Source organism: Saccoglossus kowalevskii, chromosome 3 (genome assembly GCF_978046115.1).
Source record: "Saccoglossus kowalevskii chromosome 3, keSacKowa6.1, whole genome shotgun sequence".
NCBI classification, from domain to species: Eukaryota; Metazoa; Hemichordata; class Enteropneusta; family Harrimaniidae; genus Saccoglossus; species Saccoglossus kowalevskii.
In genome coordinates this window covers 23,700,889-23,721,788 of record NC_140643.1, presented here as the reverse complement: position 1 = coordinate 23,721,788, position 20,900 = coordinate 23,700,889, and the positions used below count along the sequence as shown (strand labels likewise).

The 20,900-nt window shown below is 34.8% G+C and overlaps 2 protein-coding genes across 4 annotated transcripts in view; both read right to left on the bottom strand.

Moving 5' to 3' along the window:
• LOC100375765 (suppressor of tumorigenicity 7 protein homolog) overlaps positions 1-20,529 on the bottom strand; it is a 55,899-nt gene extending 35,370 nt beyond the window's left edge. The window contains exon 1 of one of the 2 annotated variants that reach the window (XM_085496940.1): positions 20,490-20,529. Coding sequence is in view for 1 of the 2 variants with exons in the window: in XM_085496938.1 (XP_085353064.1) it covers positions 5,873-6,023 (151 nt within the window). In the remaining variant the exon portion in view is untranslated. Of the gene's footprint in view, positions 1-5,872; positions 6,024-20,489 lie in introns of those variants that run through there. The other variant, XM_085496938.1, reaches the window with a different exon arrangement.
• LOC100313655 (microphthalmia-associated transcription factor) lies at positions 7,016-20,483 on the bottom strand. 2 transcript variants are annotated; one of them, XM_085496489.1, is made up of 8 exons: positions 20,280-20,483; positions 14,242-14,452; positions 13,256-13,471; positions 12,729-12,827; positions 11,753-11,930; positions 11,187-11,262; positions 10,505-10,652; positions 7,016-10,390 (listed from the first exon to the last, which is right to left on the bottom strand). In XM_085496489.1, exons 2-8 carry the CDS (start codon positions 14,416-14,418, stop codon positions 10,085-10,087), a joined length of 1,200 nt encoding a protein of 399 aa, XP_085352615.1. In that variant the 5' UTR covers positions 14,419-14,452; positions 20,280-20,483; the 3' UTR covers positions 7,016-10,084. The 2 variants fall into 2 exon arrangements, with proteins under 2 accessions (XP_085352615.1, NP_001161587.1); NM_001168115.1 differs by lacking the exon at positions 20,280-20,483 and adding an exon at positions 15,801-16,130 and having other exon boundaries at positions 9,437-10,390.
• Positions 20,530-20,900: the final 371 nt, after the last annotated feature.

The window sequence follows — 20,900 nt, the reverse complement described above, 5'->3', positions numbered from 1 at the left end:
AAAATACCACCGAAATGAGGAATCTGAATCTGTTCTCTTACAAGCAAATAAAATGAACGAAAATAAGGTAATTTTATAACAAGAACAGTTTCATTTCGTATAGCAAATTGTGTTGTATTTGAGCGACGATTGCATCGTGTGATTTAAATTTATCACAATTTTCCTTGCAGTCAATATGACACTCGTCACCTTGCAGATTGCAATGTACTTCACAAAGTTTTTGGTACTCAATACTCGCAACATTAAATAATTAAACAAGATATCTTTTTAAAATGTCATTTTACTCTTGGACATATTATTTTATTCCCCTTACCGCCTTGAATTTCAAATCGATTACATATCGAACTTCTGTACATGTGTTTTTCTCTACTGCCTTTCCGTGTGAAAATAATGACGTCATACTCATGTCACAATACTTTGAAGCTGATGCCATGTTGATGCCATGAGACTGCGAAGCTGATAATGATGCCACAATATAAGCGAGGCAAACACAACTTCAATTTTCAATGACGCGAAGCTTATGCCACAATGATGCAATGCTGAGGCGACAATGAAGCCATGCGTAGACGACAATGATGCCACAAAAGCTTTCGCGAGAACTGTACTGTATGCTATGATGTTATCAATTTCTGTGCAGAAAGTGACATTAGTATTATTACCTGTGCTATATATCTATTGTAGTGCTTGTAGTGTAAACTCATTAGGGTACATTTCTTATATTGAGTTCGAGTAGTTGTGATATCGCTATCATTTTTAATTATGCAGTGTACCCATCTGGGTACTATTGACTGTGGTGTAGCCGTCAACTAATTGAATTTTGCCATGCATCCCTTCTTTCAATACACTGCTGTATGCTATTGTGTGTGAAAAGTTGCACCTCTAGTTGAGATTTTATTTCATTTAACCCTGTCACTCAGATTCTGTTGCATGTCGTCATTGCCTGTGAATACCCACAATCCTACGTGGTTTGTACATATATTTGGTCGGTATAAGCACAGAGACTGAGGTATAAATTTGCTAAATGTCACTCGTTCACAGGCATCTGTGAATAGGCTTTGTGCATTCTGAAATTGTACATATTTTGTTCAAAATGTTTTTCCTTTCTTTTTTTCTCTAAATTGCTGAATAGTTTTTCTAGAGTAAGAGTGTTTTTTATCAACTGTACATCAAACTTAGTTCATAATCATACTATATAATTCTTAGGTAACTAAAGAAAACAACACCTGACTGTCCTCAAATGGATGAAACAAAGAAAATTGCATATTAGCTGCCAGGTGATGAGAGGGAAGACTTACATCAGAGATTACATTAGTCAAAGTTTGAAAGCTTTTTGTAACAATTATATAAATTGTCTTTCACCAGAGTTTGAGGTAAATTTGACATTCTGATCACACATTGCAAAACGTACTTTAGAAAAACAAACACAGCAGACTCCTAAGGAATATTATAGAGTAAAAACAATCAATAACAAGTTTTAGAGAAATCAATGTCCAATGGTATGAATCAGATAATTCTGGATGTAGTGCTATGCGATTTTAGTAGGATAAACAATATTTGTGGGAAAATATTTGTTTTCAAAGTGTGATTATGACTGTCACAAAAGTAAAAAGTAGGTTTACCCATTTTTAAAAAAAATGGATGTACAATATCCAGCTACAACCTTGGGTTTGAAATGCCATTTCCAAATCGCCAAAATATCACATTGTCAATAGTGAAAATTACAGATTTTCCATCGACACAATGATTCATATTGTAATTTTACAAGAACATAGGAATTTTATTTAGCAGATTTCAGTTATCAGTTTTACATTTGAAGTACCGGTAGTTGCAGAAACTGATGTTGATGTCATCAAATGTAAAAAATTGTCATGTAATTCAGTTCATGATGAATATCAGTGAATTAAGTTAAAATGCTACTAGTCAGTTTTTCATGCATATTTTAGCACATATAGCAATGTTTTGTCAGTCTAAAATTAATCGTTTTATTATTAGTCAATAGTATGTGACTTTTTTGGGTCACTCTTAGTTTGTCTAAGAAAAACAGTAAAATAATATGTATAAAATCCTATTTTAGCAGCAGTGTCCATAAACCAGAATGAAAATACATTTCCTATTGTAAATTTTTATATGCAGTTTTCACTATTTTATTCATCGGTTTTCTACAGAGTATGGCGACATCATAAGTAATATTCGCAGAATCATTGTCTGTAACAGACTACTGCTTACTCTATTGGTGTTGACATTTTATTTTGATTCAAACACTGGGGGCGCTATACTCATTTGCATGCTTTCATTGATTTTCAAACTGGCTTATTGAAATAGTTAGCAATAACGTGAAATTTGCTAACCTTTTGAATCTTAGAATGGTTTGTTATATCTTTACTTTTACATGTATTACTTTTTAGTTTTTGTTACCCATATATTTATTGCTAACAATATGATCGAATATTATCTAAAGAAGCAATAAAATATTACTTTTATTATTACTACAGTATTGTATTAACCACAGGGTCAACTGTATATTTCATGGATGATATTTTTGTAGAAATAAAAGATAATAGGACTTACAATAATATTGGTTGTCAGTATCAGTACCCCTACCCATGTATACCAGGATATAATAGACATTATACACTGATTCAACCAGCGCCTTAATGGTTGAAATAGCTCTGTTGTCTGTTGTTTATTTGGTTGTTGTCTTAGCAATTACAATTGTTGTTGCAAATCTCATGGAGGTCAACCCATGGACATTAAGTGCCAAGCATTTGAGCTTGTAGTTTTCAAGGAGAAGTCGAAAATAGATTGTATATAAACAGCTCTGCCTTGTCATCTATGATGACAGCAGTGCTAATAAAGAAGGCACCCAGAATAATTTAAAAGACAAGACTTCATAAAAATGAAAATCATAGCTTGAGTAGTAGTACTGTAACATGTACCTGTATGTAAACATGTGGCCAATACCATGATCACACATTAGTAATGATTTCGAGCTCAATGAAAATCATAATTTATAATCAAATTTCATTAAGCTACATTTTGTATATTCATGAAAGACAAGAGAAAAATGTCTTGCCATCTCCAGATTTTTCTATTTTGAATAAAATTTTAATTTAAATCATAACACCGTGCATGGCAGCATACTGAATATTTGTTGAATCTTTTCCATCTCATTAACCTAGTTTATACGTGTTTGTTTAGGGAGGGCGTCCTATCCATACAAACTTTTGTACCACATACCACTTACCCACTAACTGACTAACAGTATATTCATAACGTAACTTAACATGTAGCTAGCTTTTAAAATCACCATATGCCATATTTATTTGATACCCCGCCTGGGGCAATGTTTAGGAGAATGGGTCATATTTCTGGGTGATCTTTTGGAGCATTTTTTAAACCGATATTTCCACCCATTATAGTCTAAATAAAATAACCATGACAGGGGTTGCAAGATATCAGGAATATTGCCGTCAGTTTTCTATTTTATGCAGCAGGCAAGAATGAAAGATTTCAATTTGTTCTAAAATGTACAAACAGATGGTATTTTAATCTAAAAATGTCGGCATTTCCTCATGATAAAAAATTTTGTTTTTATTGTATTAATATGCATTGGTTAGAAATTATATGAAATGAAATTATACTGTTAAAGACAAATAATGAATTTAAATTTTGCAGAGTAATCTACCTAAATAAAGTTGAATTTATTGATGAAAATTATACTCTTTAAATATTTTATGAGAAGGCATTGCCAGCTGATAGCCTGCTTGTAATGTACATACACAAATGTATAGAGACATAAATGAGGGGGGGGGGGGGTGATTTACACAGCACAAATCTGATATATTTAATTGCTTATTAATTGCAATGAACTAAAATGAAATGCACAATGTCTATTTCAATTAATACATATTATGAAATACATGTTTACTGTAAATGTAAATTAATTATTCAAAACAGTGAAAATAAATGGTTTTACAGCATTTCAGTTACTTATAAATTAATTACACAAAGTCTATTTCAATTAATTATGAAATACAAAAGCTCTTCTTTTAGTTACAGTTGCTAACAAACATCCACACATTAAAATATATTTTGAATACTGTAAATTATTTAATGTTTAATTTTTTATTATTTAAGGCATTCGTCGAGAACAAAATCAGTGGCTGCAATCCCATTCTTTTTAGGACCCCCCCAAAAAAGTTCACAGCTACAAAATGATATTTCCAAAATTAAAGTCATTTACGGCATATTGCTTTCAGCGTGTTCACTACAGGTCATTTTCAGATGACTTTTTGAGTTAAGTATAGCTTAGTTAGCATTTCTGCCTGCAGTGGCATTTTGGAATTACCACCATTGATATCAAAGATGAGCAAAATCATTTACCCAATCACGAGGAAACTTGTTAGATGTTGGAGATAAGTTTATATAAACAACCACTGCACATGTAATTTAATGACAGACATGGTACACAACAAATTCCTAAGGCAGTTTTCTGATTTTTCATACTCATATATCTATGATGCAATAAATAAATACTGTATCATCTTCCACAGTAAAATATTTTATGCCTGCACGAAATACAAGATGTGCAAGAGTTTGTAGGAATAGAAGCATGATTACCACTATACACATCACATGTAATAATTACAATTAAAAGGGAACGAGTCTTGTTCAATTATTTATGGTAGAGCTAGCAAAGAAGGCTGGTTTATCAACTTCTATGTTTTATGCTAATGAGGACATATACATTGGCCCAATCACAGTAAGAGTTTTAAAGTGGGTGATCATTAGCCAATCAGAAAAACCATATGACAAATAGGATCACTTATTCTAGGCTGCCAGAGCTAGCCGCTTTCACAACATTTTAGTTGTGTGGTTTTTGGAGGTTCCCATCATCTACCTCAAAGTTTTATTGCTAAGTGGGATTTAACAAGTAGGTTTAATAAATGTTACGTAATTTCACATTTGAATGACACTTTTACTACTACATCAGCATTATTGTGTACTTTGTTGGTTGCTTTCATAAATGACAATGGTGTATTGTGAATTACTGAATCATTCCTTTAGCGAAGTATTTAACAGTATAGATATATAGTCTATATATCTAGGGTAGGTGAATGGTGGTCTAAATTTTTGTGATCACAATTAGGTACCATCATGCTTGCCAGATTACATAAGCAATTCCTGTTGCAAAATTTCTTCATGAAACACATAAGGGCTAACACATTGTACTAAATGGGGTTGTGTAGACAAATTGGAGGCTATATACTGTCTAAAGTTCATTCTGACAACAGCTATAATATTTTTTGTTCTTCACATAAAACATGGTAGGGGTACACATATTCAGTTACAATTAAAACATGAGAGCGTAACTAAAACTTTCTGGCTACATATCATGTATTTGAAAATATTGCCCTCACGATTTCAAATGGTCAGCCCTTAAATCTGTTTCAAAAGAAATATTTGCTCGTTGTCTGATTCGGTGAACAACGTTTTGCTAACTTGCAAAATGCTTCTCACCAAATTGTGCTCAGCACTTATCCGACCTCAAGTTCTTCTTGTTAAATTAGAATCGTGAATTCGAATACAGAGCTGTTATGGTTGTGCGTATCGATGCGACTGGGACAGTTTGTTACAGTTGCAAAAACACAAACTTAAAAATAATTATTATTTTACAAAACGATGAATTGTTTACGCGTTCTGTCTAATTGAATAAGCTCCACTAATACTGTTATTTTCAAAAAATATTAGCTAACGAACGTTGACATAAATATCAAATTAAACTGTTGATATCATTATACCGCTCTTGAAGTTTGCAACTTTCGACAACTTGGCAAAAAAATAAAACTTCAAACGTAATGTGAATACTTACAGAAATTTACATTTTCAGTCATTTTCAGTGGGACTCTTAAAAAGTAAAGAAGAAAAATCACAAGTAAGAACCAGAAGAACCACAGGTAACTCCAAACCCACCAGACACAAGCCTTCAACTTGTTCATCAAACTAGTCAACAGACCCGCCATGTTGAATACTTTGCTTGCGCATGCGCAACTGCCCTACTTTCAATCAAACTATGAATGAATGACCTTGCTTGTGCTGCTCTGACCCTGGAAAAAACTTCCCAAATAATGGAATTCGATTTTACAAACCAACTATCTCTCGTAGCAGTACTATTTTTGTTTATTGATCTTAAATTTGTTTTTAAGATTGATGATGACAAAAAAGTCATGTATTTTTAGTAATTATAATTATTCATAATGCATCTTAGCCAATCAAAAGGGAGCTTCAAGTTTTTTATAGCCAGGTGCACCACATGACAGCTCACCCAATAACATCTCTGTGTAAAAACAAATGACACTTTATCCAGTTATATACATATATTTACTAAATGCAGGGTCCCATTAATAATGTTTTTAACCATACACTATACTGTCTATGGTTTAAAATGAATGCATTAAAGGATAGGCAATTAGTAATTCAGCACGGAGAAAACACAAAAACACAATTTGATATTCCAAATTGAGGAATGCAAAAAAAAATAATACCATTACATCATCCTCAAAGAAAAATCTAGCTAGGGGTTGACCATTAGAAAGAAGGGTGTGGGGATGTTAACTCGGAATTTGAATAAAAAATCAAAAAAAAATTCCTAGCATCATAAATGAGGAAGAGTAAATTTTTTTTTCACAGCAGCATCATCGTGAAAGATGTTCAAACTTGGGCTAGAATAATGTTTGTACAGTAGCCACCCCCCCCCCCCCACCTTCCACCATGAGTTTTAATGATCAACCAATCAAAACCAAGTGAAGGAAACAGATAATTTACAACATTTGCATAATGCCTTGGCAAGCAGGCTGTGCTGGACTCTCGCTTCAAAGGTAAAATAATTATAAAAATAATTGTGACACACCAATTTCAAGTAACTATTATTCTGAATTATTTTAATAATATAAAAAAATAAAATCATTCCGTCAGAAACCAGTCACTCAATCAAACCAGAATGTAAATACACAAATAAAGATTAATAAAACTTGTTTATTACCAATATATATATTACAAAAGGCACGACACCATCAGTATCTACATAATATTTGCAGTTAAAATCAATACAACCAACATGAAAGTATATCAGGAATGCAATACAAAATGTGATGATCTGCCACGCTGTCAATTTTTGTTAAAAATAATCAACTCTTATTTTAAAAGTGATATTTACATGTTTACGCATGTAAATTACATGTTTACGCATGTCTAATAAGCACATTTTTCAGAAGAATCAAAGTGATATCCTGTAAACTGTTTCATTTCTGCTGCTGGGAATTTTCCTGATTTGAGGATTTTAAATACTTCATGATGACAAATTTTGCAAAAGTTAGCAAAACTTTGTGCCATCTGACCCCAGATTAAAGCAGTTTACGGCAACTATAAAGTGTCACAGTCGCAGCATTTAACAAATCCCATGTGCAAAGGCTACACATGTGAGAATTATGGTACAGTACTTTCATATTCAATGTTTCTTTCCTCTAATGGCATCAGAAATCAAATACAAGTGCAAGTCATACAATGATGATTTTTTTTTAAAAGTTTCAAAATTAAACGTCTTGAAGCCACACATGTGAAAAATCCAAGAAATGGCAAGCATGATTCGTTTTCCCTCTCTCTAACAGAAGGTCAATCATGATCTCTGCATCAAATGCTTGTTTAAGACAGTATACCTATTAAAAGCACATCTCTAAGATATTAGAAGTACACATAAAAGCATATACATTTTTAAGAACATGCACCAATATTAGAGCAGATATAGTATTCCTTAGTTTTCAGTACATCAGACGATTCTTGATCTACTGTAAAGATTTAATGCTTAGATGTATCCCAAACAGTTTCACCATCATTCAGAAAGAAACAAAACGCATCATTGAGCGTATGTAAATGATCAACCCTAATTACCTCAAAATATTCACTTGTATTTCGTTATTATACTATTATCATATATTACATGATTGTACAAGTACAGAGTTGTCTGAAAAAAATTCAACATGAATAATGTATTACATCAAGAATACATCAAATTGCAGTTTGCAGAGAAAATAACGCAATTTTCAGTACAGCCCAAGGTTTCACAAGCTTACATAGGAACTCTGGCCATCAGTTCTAGCTTTCTCATTTCTAAAAAAATACTGTTCTATTACAAACTTATCTTCAACAGAAGCAGATTGCATATTTTATTGCATATACTGAATCATTGACAAGACCACGTGCGCAATAGAGAAAATACTGTAATGTTGTTGTCAATTTCTCATCAATTTAATTAACATACTTTTAGTAAAGATTTCACAATCAAAAACTTAAGACTTTATTTTCAATTGGATTACCTCCAAAACTATATACCAGTTACAAATTAAAGCGGGCGCTAAAAAAAGTATTCATTAAAAGTTCTCTTGCAACATCATAAAAATTGCAGTGCTGGTTGTCATTGTCAATTATACAGTGAAGCAATGTCTCATAATGTTCAACATCTTTCTTTCACTTTCTATCACAACATAAAACGTAGGCTACCATGAAATATTCAAATACTAATTGTACCCAGTATACACCAGTACTTAAATACATTTTGTTTTGGCAAAGTAACTTTCCCCTCATTCAAATGGTTGTGTGAAGGAGTATTTTCCCTTTCCACTAAGTGTCCTTGGGAAAAGTCTAATGGATACCAATATGCAGATAGCAGTTTTTTGCAAGTAGCTTTTACAGCATCTACTGTAATTAATTTTCACACACCACTGGTAGCATGTAATAAACTTAGGTGAGTTAGGTTTATATATTATAAATTCAAAGTTTCAAATATCAAACTTAACTCAATACATCATAATACGCTGTGTTCGAATGGGTAACGTGTACATAAGGTGGGAAATACACTGAGCACATGTTGAACCGTGACTGTAGTGGTGGTGGCTCCACCCTTATGTGGTCAAATCAATTTTAGGGTTAAAGGGCGGTGGTTGTCACATGTGTTCGAATTTCATGTAAATAAACAATGTATTTGACACGTGTTGCGTGTTGTATCGGTCGCTATGAGTCCCATACCGAACAGGACGCTGCGCGACTGCCACCCATTAACTGCTGCTTTTGTGGCAAACAACAAATATACTGGGTGAAATAGTTCAGTTTACAGAGGTGTTTACAGATCAGCTGTTTATGCGGCTCAATTGTAGACACATTATACTGTACATGAAAGACAAAAGCAGAATCAAAACTGTGCAATGACAGCAATCCAATCATAAATATGCAGCTGACACGTTATGTAATTTTCATAAAAATTCATTCAAGTATATACATCATTACATTTTTCATTTTTACATTCCCGAAAAATCATTTTTCAATGAACATCAAAGAGAAATTGAAAAACACAATAAAAATGAGAGGCAATAAAAATAAAATATTTACAGTATCCAACAATCTGCACATTTGTTGTATTTATTTATTTATTTATTTATAAATAAAAACAAACAAAACGTTAAATTATACGTAGGATAAACTACCGAATGATGCATGACATCAATATTTGTCTTCAGCATGTATGTAAAATATCATACATTAATATTAAAACCACTTGTTTGCCTTCTTTTTATATTATGTGTAGTAGCTAACAAGTGATGGCAGCGTGTGCGCAAGAGTCACAGTGGGTGTGTAAGTTTTCGAGGGTTATAATAGCAATCATCCACAGCCAGCCAACAGCCAGTACAAGCATGTTCATTTTAATACTGAACGATACCAGACTTGTACAAGTAACTTCACTTGTAACACAGCTCTTTTGCTCAGGCTGATTGGGTCACTGTTAGAGCATGGTTATTTTGCCAATATAATAATATTGAAAGATAAAATTGTGCACATGATAAACTGTGGATGTCATTTCATACATCGAATATTACAATGTTTATATCTGAAGACCATGGGGTAAAGAGCTTCAACAGCATCATAACTTTGTGTCTCTTATTCTTTAAAATATCAATTTGTCCCTCTAAATAAGGTAGCCTTTTAAGTCCATATAGCAAAGTGAAACGGCCAATTCTTCAATAATCGCATATTTTTACGACATAAGAAGATCGTCATCAATACTGCTCAGTTGGCTGTCCATTGGGGACGATGCTGACAATAATGGATCGTTAGAAATTGGCGACATACTGTCATCCATCATATCATCCAACGTCGAGTTCAAACCCAAGTCAAGGAAGGATGACGACGATGTACTCTCTCTCTCTGGCAGTTCCTCGTTAATTTCAAGATTTAAAGGCGGTTGTTGTTTCAGAAATTCCTGTGTGATATTGGCCGTTGAAGTGTCGTTGCTTAATGGAGTTGGGTTAATACCATGTGCTCTGCAGTGCATTTCCAATTCCTGTGCAAAAAAAAAAAATACATGTAATTATTTATTTATGGATTACCTCCAAAAGGCTAAAAGTATTGGGTTGAGAAAGCAACAACATATGGCACTCTCAAAATGCTCACAAACCTGTATTCTCAACAGCATTTTGCGGTTGATATTTTCTAAAGACCTTGATCGCTCCTGCTCCTGCTTCATCTTTGATGCATCTTTCCGAAGTCTTCGGATGTAGTCAACAGATGATTTGAGAATAGTTCCCTTGTTTATTCTTTGATCCCTAAAATAAGACGCATAACGTATAAATCAATCAATCCTTCAACACGCTAAGCAGCAATAGCAGTACACTAACAGAAATGACTTTAAAGATTACAGATTTACAAAGTGATATTTTTTGCTTTCCTTAAAAAATGTTTTTTTGCAGATTTAATAGTTGAGACAAGTCAGGCTAAGTATGTTGAAGCATTCACTAAGGGGAATTTGAAAACATCAGATTCATTCTAGTTTCACTACAGAAAATATGTATAAATAGGTCAGGGTTTTTCCCAGCACAGCTATATATGTTTTTTTTTTTATCTTCCCATATACAGAGCAGTGATGTGGAAATGAAGCTGACCATTGTACAACGATAAAGACAAAAGCTGTATAATTATTTTGTACTTTTCCATTGAAGCAACTTAAACTGTCTAACTGCCAGAGTATTTTTGAGTTCCAGCTTATCTCTACATTCATACATAATTACCAGATTTACAATCTAAAGAATACAGTAAAATATGTAATCTACACAAATAAATAGCAATATTGCAATACGTACGGGTCTCCATTTGTTGGCAGTAGTGTTCCCAGTTCCTTTATTCTGTCATTTATATTGAAACGCCTCCTTCTCTCAACTAAAGAAGAATGGAAACAATAAAACGTTAATATATTGGATTCACAGGCATATCATCCTATCACACAAGACATTGTGTCGGCATTGTGAAATAAAAAAACAAAAAAACATTAAAATATCAAAACCTGCTAACTTATTTCAAGAAGTAATAAATCACAAAATATTAATCATTCTCAGAAAGCAAAACAATTTATATTTTGGCAAATCATCAAGATTACTACTGTTGCATCAATACTGTTTTGCTTGGCTAGTTGAGTGACCTAACTAATAAACTGAGAGTGACAGCTGGTGAAATGCTGGCGTAAGCCGTGTCATACACAAAAACATACATGTCTGCCTCGTGAATTGACTGAAATAATCAAAACATAATCTGACCTTGAGCTAAATTGTACACAAATGTTTCAAGAAAGTTGGTAAAACAGCTTTAAAATGATGTTTACGTAAAAATAAATAAAATATACAATCAAACATAATTATTTTAAAATACTTACTCATATTGTGGTTATCTTTTTTTTGTCTGTCTTTGACAAAAGCTTTGGCTTGTTCCTCGGTCAAAACAAGTTCATCCCCATATAAGGACATATCTGTAGGACAGGACTGTGATGTTGTTGCTACGGCAATGGGTGTAACATTGCTTGGCGTCAGGTCTAAGAAATTGGTGGTGGGAAGCTGAAAAATATTTGGAACAGAGAGGTGAATAAAACTACATAATGGGAATAGATGAAGACGTGCAATAAAACTAGTTTATCAACTCTGGCTTACAGTATTGAATACAAGACAAACTAAACAACAATGGCCACAGGTTGAAATTTCCAATCAGGGGCCTAACATTTTAAATCATGGGGGTGACAAAAAAATTTGTTTAAAAAAAAAATTTGAAAGGTAGACCCCTAGGGGAAAGAAATGCCATCGCGGTGTTGCAAAGAACAAATGTTCACATATTCAACCAAAATATGTACAGATGAGACATGGCAAAAGAAAATGCACTGATCACACTCTACCACCCCACACCCCTGATTTCAAATGGTTGACTCTTTATACAGGTGATCACATTTTCATCCATTGATACAATGGTTGAGCTAGTTATACAACAGCTGAAAAATGTTATAAACAGTTTATTACTGGGTCTACTTTTCCCACAGTATTTTCTAAATCTATCTCACAACATAATGGCCACAGTACTTAATTGCATTTTATGTATCTCCACAGCAGTGTTTTTTACTTTCAATGACTTTCAGACTTCTCAGTGAAATTGGACAATCTAAGAAACATTCAATAATGTCTTTGTAGGATCACAGCCACACCAAGACAGGATATAACTCTATCTTTTCTCGGGCTCGTTCATTAGACACAACTAGCTGCAAAAATTGAGACCAGAATAGGTTGAAACGATGCTTATCATTTGTCCAAAAGAAAAATTCTCATAAATCCAAGATGATAAACACAGAATTAAGATGAGTAACTTACTGTTGCTGACAGATGTGCAGCTGGATCCAGTGTGTTCACTAGCATGTCATCGCCCAGACTTGATCCAAGACTCAGCACATCTTCCAAGAATTCATCCAACTGCAATGGAAGTGAGTGGGGTGTAAAATATTTGCTATTATGTTGAGCTATAACTGTATCTCATAAATAGATCAGATATCATTGCACTTTCTACATTACTGAACTTAGGCAGCTTGTAAACATATTAAATATCCGTACAAACACATTTACCAGTTTATATAGAAAGCTAATTTATGCTTTTATGGATCGATTACAAACATCAAACAATACGCTTGTGTGTGCCTTGCTCAATAGTGATGTGAGATGGAAGTCTACAAAGGTAGTCTACTGAGTTTAGTATAGTTTTCAAATCTGTATGGTTTGTAATTTTATCTTATTACATATTTGTTTGTATCTTTTTTCTTTATATATGGACTATGTCTGAAATAAAACCATAATAATAATAATTAAAATCGTACAGTTTGAATAATTCTAAAACAAATACTTACATCTGTACTCTGTGCTGACATGCTAAGATTTGTTGATGCTGGACTACCCAGTGGCTTGGTGTTATGAGAAGGAGATATTGGAGGTGTCATTCTGGAGGACTGTATTGTCAGTCGTTGCGGCGATCCCGTATGTGACTGGGATAAAAATTCTTTGACCTGTTGACGCTTTTTTTCTTCAACATGAAAACGAGTTGGATTCGCCAACCGAGTGTTCACCTGAAATGAATCAATGCCACGAATTATACATTTGTACTACCATTCTGCCAAGTATGCAACAATTTGTAAAATACCTCAAGCATGGTAGGGTTGGAAATGATAAAATGGCTATGATATGACTTGACTGGTGAAGATGGAGTATACATAGCAAAATGAACCTATCAATGAATGTTCTTCAAATGCTTAGGTACACTCGTATAGGGCAGTGATTTCAAAGCAAATTCTTGTCTTTATTTAGATAAGCAAATATTTAATGTAGGAATGCTTGCACTTTAATTTCCGCCATGTTATGCCATTAGCAGTAAGCAACTACCAGGTAGTAGTATCACATTTAAATGTTATACATTTCAATTAAATAAATACAAGGTTATCTACTAAATAGGCCCAATATGTACCAAATGTCATTGCACATAACAAGGTATACTGTATATGATGAAATATGCCATAGCACAGCTTGAAATCTATGTAGGTCACAGAGGGCATTGCCCAGATGACTCCAACCTGAAAGTCTTTATGACCTTCACAATATTAAGAAATGTCCTTTACAATATGGTATTTTTAGTTTTATTCTTTAAACAGCTAGGGTGACCTAATACCAGAGGATAAATTGCATCGTAGTTGTCAGGGGAAATTAACAACATGAATAAATCAGTACACGTTTATCTGGGGAACCATGTGGTCCCATTGCCTTGAAAACGTGGCAAGCCGAGTTGCAGGAAGGAAACTGAAAATGAAGATACCAATAGTCAAACAGTCAAACAGGCACTCACATGTAAGACTTGTGCCGGCACTTCTGGTATCGTGGCAAGTGTTGATGGAACTTCAACTGCATTTGTGTGTGATTTAGTTTCTGCAGCCGCTTTCAACACAGCTTGGCGTTCTCGCTCTTCCTGCTGCAGTTGCTGTTGTCGCATAAGCTGCTGCTTCAAATTTGTTCTTGACGTCATTGGATTAAGAGAGGGTTTATCTTCCTTTGGTGAACTGCAATAAAAAAAAAAAGAATAAATTCATTGTCAATAATTAATACATTAGTTTCAAGGTGTGGAAGGGAAACAAGGAATGCAAATTTTTTTGTAGTCCATTGATATACAAATGTACCTACAACCCACTAAGCAAAAAAAAAAAAGAAAAAACATTATGAAACTAAAACAAACTTACACAAGAGGCGAGGATAGATTTACACCCAATGCATGTGGATACAGGACTGTTTTTCGTTAACAACGGCGTTCAACACTACACAAGATTTTTATCTTAGGGAACCACCCACTTTAAGATCTGACAAACCTAAAAAACATACATGTGTCTAATTTTCATAAACTCTGTTCTGAAGTTTGAACAAACTGAACAACTATTTTGGTCTGTGTGTAACAGTTTTTTGCAGGAGATTTACAAATTAATTCTCTAGAAAGTATTTGAAATAAAAGCCATGTCTGCCCTCAGTGACAATATATTGGTCAAAGTCCACCTTGTCCCTAAAACAGTTGACACCATAAGGAGACCAGTACTTTGCAGACAAACAGACTTAGACTTTTACAAGGTTTTTTTTTTTTTGCACATTAACATGTATTGGTTCGTGGGGGATCATAGTTCTTTGACACATAGACGATTCCAGTAATTCTAGCGCGCGAAAGGGGAAGTATCATTTTATAGTTTCATATCGCAATACTCTGAAAAGTATTCGATTTTTCCAAATCTTCGTCACTTGCATAAAAACAAGTACAGTCGGCAACAGTGTATGTTATACTAGTATATGACTACTAGTATACACACGATCATGTACATCAATACTTATGTAATTTAACTTTCGAAAAGCGTGTGCTCCTTCAAATCTCGGTGGAACCGCAATCCCGACCCCCAGCGAGCAGTGTGTAAGTGCGCAAATAGGTGATCCGGTATATTCGTTGCTCAAAAATAAACTACCACAGTATTATTGTTAACCTGAGCACGCCGACAACAGCCGTACGTAGCGTCAGACGACGTGATTGAATAATTAATTCGTACACATACACACAGACAAACATACACGATAATTTCCCTCCCACAGAGATGAACAATTTCGTGGAAACACGTTAAATAGACGCATTGTTTCACTTTTAGAAAACTGAAAGTATGACGCAAGATCTAGAGACGTGCGGGGAATTGTGTACAGCAAACGGAGTCCTGATAGAACGTATGTATAGGGAGAGTCCCAGCCACACAACGACAACCAAATATGGACGGGCGATAAAGCTACAACCCTCATAAACGCATACGCATTTGTCGATGTTATGGCATCGCAAAACAGCGTTCTCGCGCTCAAACATTGCTCTTACAAAGAATGTGAATTTACCTAGGGATGTCTTCCACACTTCGGCTAATCAGTTGGTAAAAAGTGGGTTGCTTTGGCCGGGTAGAATCGGGATCCGAAACAAGCTCGACGTTGTCGGTTCCAGAAATATCCGAGTTCAGAAGGACCTCTATGTCTGACGGTAGTTCGAAGTCGAGGTCAATGCCCGATTCTAGCGTTGAGGCAGACATGAAGAAACAATAATTTAACGATTCTGGGAACAGTAAAACAATCCGCGATCCAGATATATTCTGCTGTTTTAGTCCAGAGACTTTACATTATCACACGAAATCAGAAGAGTGTAAGAGTACAGGCACACAACGAAAACACTTTGATGTAACGACAGATCGTATTGGCCAATGGTTATCACATGTCACAGCTCGTGTCTGGTGATTGGTTGAAGGGGGGGGGGATCTAAATCACATGACTGAAAAATATGACGTGCTGAACTATTTATAGAATGGGAAATAACGTCATTATCGCCGTCTCTATATGAAAGAGTGAGAGTCGTACCCTGGTACGAACAGTGGACAATCATTTCAGTAATGCAGTTGTAGATATCAATCTTGTTTTTTGCTTACTACCTGAAAGACGGTTACGTTTGTTTTACTATTTTGACATATGTGCATATTGTATAGGGGCATATACCAACAAAAACGGCTTAAAATAATTATTTAAATGTTTAAGCAAATCTCATTAGTATCAGGCTCAATGCAGTCTAGGAAAAAATATAAAATACTGTAAAACACTTTGAAATCGCAACATGCTATTATAGCGAATTTGACTCCAATATGCACGAAATTAAAGTGCCAACAACCTCATTGTGAGGACATACATGGACTTTCGTTTGAATTAGCTACATCTTTAATTAACGAAATTAGAGATTAGCTAAATTAGCTAAAATTATAACATACTGGCTAAAAAGACATATTTTACAGTAATATCATGCAACAAGTTGAAGCACTATGTCATGTATGAAAATAGTGAGATACTTTTTTTGCAAATGCTCCAACACTGACAAAACTATTGCCACTCTAGTAGGTGTTCATTTCCCCTGAGCGACCCTGACTGTGTGGCTTTCTTCGTAGATTTTTTTCGTAATAGTCTAGAGAATACACGTTTCCCACATTTTCTGGGAAAGGCGGAAGACTAGGCTCAATATGTCTTTTTTCATTTTGTCAGCGATTTTTTTTTTTTTCATATGTAGTCATAATACCAGTTCAATTAAAGGTTGGATGGATTAGGCTAAATCACTGCACATTTTGTAAAAAGATCAATTAAATTAAAGAAAAACAGATACAAATCGGATACACATGTATTTGTTTCCATGGAAAATGTTATTTTGCGATTTCCCTATAGCGTAAAAGTTTTGGCAGGTATTTTAGATTAAAAAATGAGTACAATTTCAGATTCTGTATAAGATGAAGTCGGTAGTACATATTTTAGTTTAGACAATGCATGTTTTGGGAAGTTTACCGCAAGTTGCGCACCGATTGAGAGCGCCGCCTGTGGCGACATAAGTGGTCTACGTGAGACTGGAAAAGCTCGCTAATAACAAATAAAAAGAGCGAAAAGCTATAATTTCGGGTGACAACAATATTGCTCAACGTAGGTGTTATTTACACTGGTTTCCCACTGAAAACCTTTCCACCATAGTGAGCGTGATCTAACATAGCTTCATTCGGTAAATTCACAATATATTGCAGCGAACTGGAATGTCACGTGTTCCTACTAATCTATCAGGTGGTCAAGGAACACCGAATAACTAGACTAGGTCACCACAGGATTCTAAAACGTTATGATATTATAATGGCTTATTATCATTATATATTTCACATAATCTGCGCAGAATTTAAACAAAATAAATACACATAACGTAACTGTTGCCACTGTGGGCGTTGTGTATGTAACACAAATAAGGGGATATTTATCAGGGAAGAGTTCACGGAGCAAACGACTTGGGTTCAAAGTCCTGAAACGTTGGGAAAAGGAAAAATCTAAATGGACAAAACATGTGTTTTCTACATGCATGATCTGCACTTTCTAAAACATTTTGAAGAAGTCTGGACTACTGTAAAACATGTCATTTTAGCTAATCAGGTAATCTGTAGTTTCGCTAATTTAAAATAAAGTATATTGTAGGCACTTCAGCAAAAGTAAAATTGTGTTAATTCATGCTTTGAGTTAAATTCGCTAAAATGGCAGGTAACTATTTCACCTTGTTTTACAGTATGCTCACGAAGCCAAAAAAGCACAAAAGATTCTTCGTGGAATATTGTGTTTAAGCGTTATAAGTTGCGGTGGCGGTATAATTGAAGTCAAAGCTCAACTCTACTAAGTATATAATATTCACCATACGTTAAATAACACGTAGTACAGTAACATAATAAATCGGCATCGGAACGTAGTACTTGTTATTTACTAGTTGGGATATAAATGAGTATTTACGAGAAACTATGCATGGAGACTAGACAAACCAGTCACAGTTGAAATCATCTGAAAACTATCTATATGTTGGTTAGATTGTGATGCCCCTTAGAAAATTATATTTCGTAACTTTAGCTTTTTCAGTTTTCGTTTTTGTTCAGTGTTCGAATAAATTTTCCTTTATCTCGTCTTGGTTAATACAAGTCTGGGATGTATTTTGAAATTTATTCATATAAGTTACTGTGTTCTCTGCATACTATGGGACAAGCTATAAGTTACTGTGTTCTCTGCATATGGGACAAGCTATAAGTTACTGTGTTCTCTGCATATGGGACAAGCTATAAGTTACTGTGTTCTCTGCATATGGGACAAGCTATAAGTTACTGTGTTCTCTGCATATGGGACAAGCTATAAGTTACTGTGTTCTCTGCATATGGGACAAGCTATAAGTTACTGTGTTCTCTGCATATGGGACAGGCTATAATGGAGTATAATTCATTTTATATTCCCTCTTTTTCACATAGTTCACAAATCATGTTTGCAGTAGGAGATTTGTATTGTGTGCCTACCTGTTTTTTTCAGTTTAAACAATGGTTGCCTTAGTAATCAGGCAATAATTTGGTAAGCTTATTTTCGAATTTCTTTTTCTGTCATATTTAAAATTTACATAGGTTCCTAATTCATTCATGCTATCAGAATATTTCGGTTTTTTATTGTCTATAGTTTTTCCCTATTTTGTGGCGAACTGTTTCTTTAGATTGGTATTTATCTGTCTTATCCCATTGTAATACTTTTTATAATACGAGCTTAATTAGTGTTTGTCAGTGCTTCCATTTAATTGTAGCATTCGGTGTTTATCTATTTGCTTTTTACAGGGTTGTTGACCAACGCCGTTCTATAGGTATGGTTTACACTTCGTAAAAGTTACACCAGCAGCAGCGGTCTCAACACTTAAGCCATGACTCAGGTACCCTTTGTTCGCATGTGACGTCAGTGATGACGTCAATGTGATGACCTTTGGTGCCTTATAGTGACCTAGATATATATACATGAATAGAAATTACCAGGTCAGTTTTGACAAACAGGGTGAAACGTCTCATGTACGGAGTTTTTTTTGTCATATATCATTCGCCATGTTGATATGTCAACAAGAGAAATACGTCATTCTTTATTCCAGACCTCCTCGAAATCAAGGTGTTGTTAGTTTGTCTTCAAATAACTACTGTGTTTGTGCAAACTGTTCTTCCTGTTTCGATCATATTTCGGATGCGGACAATTACGCAAGAATTATGTATGTGCTATTTGAAATCGAACAATGTGACCAACTGACCTCAGTCTGCGACGTATGAGGGGAAAATGAACCACTGACATATGATAACTTTTTTTACGTGGTGCCAACAAGGTATTCCACTCACCACGCCAAAATGACCGCTCGCAATGTTTTATGTCTAACAAAGATTCTATGTTATACAAATAAAACAGTGTAAACACAATAAATAACGTACTTATTTATTTACTTATTTCATAATACAAACAGTCATATTGTATAATTAACTAGCAACATGCTAAAACGGACTATACAACATGGAGTGTGTATTTCAAGTTGTAACGCGATCTTACTATGCACGGCGTCTACATTCGGCATGCTTTCTGTGTTACTGTCCGGTCGTGACCACCTTCGTGATTGCTACAAAACAGACTTGAATGACATTAAAATAGAACAAACAAGAATTCGACTATTGTATGTTCGAGTAACCCAATAATGTGTGACAGGCCCACTAATCATTGCACTGTGTCCCTTTTGTTCGCGTGACCGACGGAGGAACAACCCGCGCTATCGATTCATACTTTTAATGTGTAGGGATTTTCGTATATCATGGCAACTGCTCACATCACAGTTACATGCTAGACATTTAGAATGCAATAAGAGCAGTAGGCGCGGTTACCATGGATACAAACATAAACACAAGATGTGAACTTTGCTCGAGGTTAATGATGTATTTACTTAACTCATACATGCGTTGGTTGTGAGATATGAAACAGTCAACCACTTACTACGTATCAGTTGTACTCGAGAACACATCGTAATAGTATTATTCCCAGCGAGTGGACCAATTATATGCAATAAACTCAGTGTTTCCTTCTTTTGGTGTTTACAATAGCTCAAAACACTGACAGGTACATGTCCAAGTCGACATCAATTGCAAAATTGTTGTACAAAATGGCAAAGGGAATTCCCATCTTATATGTATAACACTGGCTCACCGTATTTTTTCCAGAAATTTGCAGAAATTCCGCAGTATTTGCTCACTTTCAACCATTGTTTTTGTCTCGTCTTCTTCTAGCAAAGCTCTTAGTTGTGGATATTTTTTACTTTGGATTTCTTCCGCATCTACGCGGCTGTTCCGCGAGATCGTGTAGTCGGCGTCGTTGCCTTTGCCGTTAGCGGCGTCGTCTGTAGTCGGCGAATCAACATCATCACTGTAAGGGGATCCATTTTTCATAACCTGTTGCTGTGCGAGTGGTGGTGGGAACCAGGCGGCTGTTTTCGAATTCAGGGGGTTTGGATTCGCCGCCGAATGGTTTGACTGGCTCGTTCTGAGTCACGGTCTTTGTGGGAAGTGACCAGTAGTAGTAAGATTCCGTAATTTCATTCACTAGAATGTTGATCAAAGA